Source organism: Prunus avium, chromosome 8 (assembly GCF_965620075.1).
Source record: "Prunus avium chromosome 8, drPruAviu1.hap1.1, whole genome shotgun sequence".
NCBI lineage: Eukaryota > Viridiplantae > Streptophyta > Magnoliopsida > Rosales > Rosaceae > Prunus > Prunus avium.
This window is the reverse complement of record NC_142291.1, coordinates 24,170,400-24,175,784: the sequence shown is the minus strand read 5'-3', so window position 1 is coordinate 24,175,784 and position 5,385 is coordinate 24,170,400. Positions and strand designations below refer to the sequence as shown.

The following is a 5,385-nucleotide window of genomic DNA, read 5'->3' as shown; positions in this document are numbered from 1 at the left end:
ATCTTCTTTCCAACTACTAAACAGTTAAAAACTTTCCCCTTCCTCTCTCTCTCTCTCTCTCTCTCTCTCTGTGTTTGCTGTGACTGTGAGCAGTGAGCAGTGAGCAGTGAGCAGTGAGCAGTGATCTTTGGCCTTTCAGATCCATCCAAGCTTTTCAATTTGCACTGTAAGTCCGTGATCTCAATCCCTTGTTTTCATTCTCTGAAAGCTCTTCTCTTTGTTCTTAAATTTGGTGTTTGCTTTCTTCTTCTTCATTTTATTTTTCGTAGATTTTATTTTTCTTGTCTATATCATCCGTTTGGCTCCTGAGAAAAGTGAGGGAAAAGAAAAGGAAAGAGATAGGGATGTTGGATCTTAAAGTTTTGAATTTCTGGGAGCTATGGGAACAGTAAAACCCCCATTCTGTTCTCCGCACTTCAACTGTAAAAGGTGTTCTTTTAAAAAGTTTTTTCTCGACAGGTTGTCGACCTTGTGGCTTTAAATTTATGTTTTTTTATTTATTTATAATTTTTCTTTCGGTATTTGGATTTCTCTTTGGACCCTCTGCTTTGCTAGTAAAATGAAAAATCAGTTTTGGTGGATTTGTTTTCTCAGCTGCCAGATTTTAAAATGAGGAAAAAGGTATAAGAAGATTAAACATCTAAAGTGCAAAGTCTACAATTTCTTTTCTTCCTTTCATTTCTCTGTGTTCCTTTCCCTTGCTGCCTCTTTAGATGCTTAGTGGGTCATCTTTGTTTCTGTTGGGTTTCTCAATTCTTGGGTTATTAATGTGCTTTATGTTATTGGTCTGATAAGTCTCCTGTTCTCTTACTTTTAGTTATATGTACTGTATGTGCAGGAAATTGGTGAAATATCCATAGAAAATCAATTCAGAAGTTTGGATAATTCTATATCACAGAGAAGAGAAACAATATGCCTTGGTTGAGTCTGTCAGTCGACGTGTATCGGAAAGTTGTGCACTTGAACTTATATTGCAGGGTTATTCTGTAAATTGTTCTGCATTCCACTGAACTTTAAGTTCTTCATCCTTTCGTCGATTTTCATTCTACTTTCCATGGGATCAAATAAGTTTTTTCTCACTTCTCTTGATATTTATAGGATCATCTGAAGCTAGAAAGCAAAACCTTGTTTGTCTCAAAGTTCAAACCCCTTTTAGTTTCTTTTATATTATCCTCGCAGTATAGCTCTCATCAGTTGTTGATCATCATATCTAGCTTGGCCTTTATTGTTCTTCTCTATTACCAGTTATTCAATTTGTTTCTTACTCTCTAGTAAAGTAGATTCCTCCATTGCTGATTTTAATATCTGGCTTAGTTGTGTACACATTCTGCAAATCGGGTATCTGTTTAGTCTTCCCTCCAGTATTCTTTTAGATTGAGTAGTTTCATCAAGGTTCAAGTGTAGTTATGGTGTGCCAAGGAGCAAGCCAAACAAGATTTCGGGCATTGAAACATGAAAATGGGATCGCAGGAAGACCAACAATAATAGTTAGAGTGATTGCGTGCTTTCAACCTTTGCAGGATTGCCAGGTTAGTATTGCATACAGTGACCAACTTTCATTTTCTTTCAATATGTGAATTCTTTTCAACTGTTTATATGATCAATTGCTGGTCTATTTTCTTTAATCTCTCAACTATGCTTTCATGAAAGTAACAATTATACTTATCGCTTGTTACGAAATGATTTACACTTATTTCCTTAGAGTTCTGTAAGAAGCGTAGTTAATAATGTGTTTTTGTTACTGCTATTCTGCAGGCTGAGTACTTTCGACATCTGCTTAAGCCTGTTACGTAGATTTATTCAGGTTTTCAGTCATTTTACCAAGCCGCAAGTTGTAGTATTCTGTTCCTTTTTGTTTTCCATTCTTGAAACGACCCAGAAAGTAATTGAACATTACAGGTCAAAGCACCATCTATCTCCTGTCAGGTATAGTAATGTCTTGCTTCTCAATGTAGCTATGATAATCATGGGTCATGCTTGAGTGATCATCTTTGTTCTCTTATGTATAGGTGATCTTTTTGGTTGGATGGTTAAGGCAAACAACTCTTGGCTTTTCCCAGAGCAGAATTCTGCTTGGCAACTGCCTAATTTGAATCATATGAGCATGTTGCTTGAGCCCAAGCAACAGAAATGTTTACCATCATCTACAAATCAGGGCATTTGCCCATTTTCTGGACATATGGCATTGCCAGGGTCTACAGTTTCTGGTGTTCAGGGTGTTATGGCGAAGCAAACAAATGAAGTTCATGGGGTGCTTCAACATTTACCTCCTTATTTTCAGACCCTATTTCCTCCACCAAATTCTTATCTTAATGAAAAGCAGTCAGCATTTTCTTGTGGATTTGGTGGTCGCATGGCTGTGCCAAATGCAAATCCAGGGTCTTCCCAGAAGGGATTCTTCATTTTTGATCAGTCTGGGAATGAAACAAAGCTAATATATAATTCTGATTGCCCTCCTAGCCAGGATCCACCCTTTGCCAGTAAAAAGTTCGTTTATGGTTATGGTTCACATGAAGCAGGACTAACAACCAGCATGGACCAAATTCGTCCAACCGAGTACCTCTTGCATGAAGAGATCGGTGAGAATCACATTATTGAAGAGAGTGAGATGCATGAAGACACAGAAGAAATCAATGCATTGCTTTACTCTGATGATTATGATGATGAAGATAATAATGATGATGATGACGGAGACAATAATGACAGTGATTGTGGTGAGGATGATGAAGTAAAAAGCACGGGTCATTCTCCAATAGATCTTCAAGTGAGTTATGGAAAGAAAGAACATGTGGAGGAATTAACAGAGAAGGTCATCAGTTCTGATGCTTCAAACAAAAGGCATAAATTGCTCAATGGTGGTTACAGGCAATTATCACCAATGGAGACTGTTATTAATTCGATACAACCGTATGGATCTCACGGGCACGGGAACAATATGGAATCGAGCTACGGACTTGGCCAGACCCAAGGAGACGAAATACATTCTACTGTGGGTAAGATGAAGTCCAAAAAAGACACAATTCGTGAGACAATTAGAGTTCTTGAGAGTGTGATTCCTGGTACTAAGGGCAAGGACCCAGTGTTCATCATGGACAAAGCCATAGAATACTTGAAGTCTATGAAGCTTGCAGCCGAAACTCTGGGAGTGAGCTTCCATGAAGCAGCTGCGTTCCTTCCAAGCTAAGGGAAAAGGTGGCAAGGGAAGCCCCAGAATTCCAGGCTTGAATGATTGGTGAATTTGAAATCGGCAAGGTAGCTTTGGTTTTGTGGGGCCCTTTCTCTGCCTTTTGGTTTCTCTTTATAAATAGCCGTGTATATAATGGGCCAATAAAGGAGGCAAAGCATTGGGATGATATTGCACGCTGGAGATGATCAAAGAAGGGTTATGTTTGTTGACCAGAAATCATTATCTTTTTGCTTTTTGGGTGTTTAAAGATTAAGGAAAGTCACCAAAGACTTAAACGCATGGGAGATTTTAGTGGTGGGCTGTGCTGTAAAATGAAGACCCCTGTGGATTTAGTGCATGCGCGTTAGGTATATCGGGCCCTACCTTTACCCCTTCTTTTCTTGTTGATTTTATTCTCTTGTGCTTTGCTTTCTCTCTCTATTTTACCTCTCTCAGTCCCATCATGTTGGTATAAGTTCTAAAGGTGAGAAAGTTTCTGGTGTGGTGGTGCTGAGTTGAGGTGGGGCCCTTTCTTCTGATCAAATAATGCAGCAGCAGCAAAAGGTTAGATTGTTTTACATGTGGGTGTGGAAAGTAATTGTTGTTGTTGTACAGTGAAATGTATGGGCTTGTGGTTAGGGAGATCTCTAGTTTGAATGTGGAGATTTGCTTCTGCAGTGTGGTGCTTTTTCTGAGTTTGTCAGTATTGTGTGCGAGAATAAATAATTGGGGTGTGGAGGGATATGATGGTGGTGGTGGTGGTACGTACTGCACACCTTAGCTGTATTGTGGTTTGGATGTGTCTTTTTATGTATGCTTGTATGCGTATTTGTGAGAGATGAGAATAATGTACTGGGATTCCTCTGTTTTTTGAGTTATCCTGTGATTTTTATAATGTGGGGGACAATGAATGGATATGGGTGTGATGTGTATTTTTTATTTCTACTTTTTAGGGGATGAAATGGGGGATCAACCCCAAACACAAAAACTAAACAGTAGAAATAGTAAGAGTTCTATGAACTTATAACATATCATCGTTCGCGAAATTTTATAATGAGGGTGCCGTATATTAGCCAGATAATCATTTCATTAAACTTAAGTGAAGTTATTATTTAGATAAATCATGTGGTTGATATGAAAGTCTACATCTATGGTCCGTATACGACACTCTCATCATAGAATGACTCTTTCATCAAACAATGTACCTCCTATCCAACTGAGGATATCAGCAAACACAAGAAGCCCCAAGTCAAAATTGCAACTCTCCTTGGCCAAGCAATCCCAACCATGTTCTCTTCTCTATAAATGAATGTGCTTAGCTGCACAATGACCAAAATGCTTTAGAAGTTCACCACAGCTGGACAACAAGGTAGCTGGCGGATGGAAAGCATGTAACGCAGAGTCCATTTTGACGATCAGGTTCTTAATACCTTGTTCCACAACAAGCCTGCACCAAAAAAACTTATTGGATTTTGACCAAAAAAAAAAGGAGAAAAAGAAACTAGCCACAAAGCCATCAGTCTAATCCCCTCTGTCATCACGAATTACTCCTCCAGCCCCATTGGTACTAGAATTACACTTTTTAGGAACCATCAACATTGTGCTTGAAATAGCCCAAGTTGGGAGGCTCCCAAGTAATGCGAAATTCTATAGCGAGGGTGTCGTATATAGACTCCTCATGTAGACCTTCATATTAGCAACATGATCCTTTCATTAAACTTTAAGTAAAACTACTGTTTAAATGAATCATATAGCTAATATGAAAGTCCGCATATATGACCCATTTATTGCACCCTCACTATATAATGACACCCGCAAGCAATAAGGATTTGAGAAAAAATATTCTACACTTATCTTCATTGCCTAAATAACCAAAATTAGCATGGGCCAATTTCGCAGGTATTTGGACCAATTATATGGTATGAGTAACTAAGGCCCAAAACATTGACCAAACAAAATCGACTGCGTCTAACGCCCAACGCTCATCGTACGGGGGCATTTTTGAGTGACTAATGTTGACCAGCCCGTGGTCAACCCAAGAAGACCAAGACCTATAAGACAGAATGTGTCCGATGGAATGTTAAAAAAACCAAGGAATGTTATTTCAACCAAAACTAAATGGTTTTAAATACAAAATGTGGATAATTATTCCAATACCTAGTTCATTTTATGTAAATTGGAAGTTACTTAACAGTCACTTGTCATAGCTGCCCCGAATT

At 38.6% G+C, this 5,385-nt stretch overlaps 1 protein-coding gene across 1 annotated transcript; it reads left to right on the top strand.

Moving 5' to 3' along the window:
- Nucleotides 1-4,111, top strand: LOC110769401 (transcription factor bHLH143). The gene is made up of 4 exons (XM_021973363.2): nucleotides 1-166; nucleotides 839-1,529; nucleotides 1,756-1,926; nucleotides 2,010-4,111. Exon 4 carries the CDS (start codon nucleotides 2,027-2,029, stop codon nucleotides 3,182-3,184), a length of 1,158 nt encoding a protein of 385 aa, XP_021829055.1. The 5' UTR covers nucleotides 1-166; nucleotides 839-1,529; nucleotides 1,756-1,926; nucleotides 2,010-2,026; the 3' UTR covers nucleotides 3,185-4,111.
- The last annotated feature ends 1,274 nt before the right edge of the window (nucleotides 4,112-5,385 follow it).

Bases quoted from the DNA above. Each gene is read 5' to 3' on its own strand.
- LOC110769401 (XM_021973363.2), top strand. From the start codon at position 2,027: ATGGTTAAGGCAAACAACTCTTGGCTTTTCCCAGAGCAGAATTCTGCT.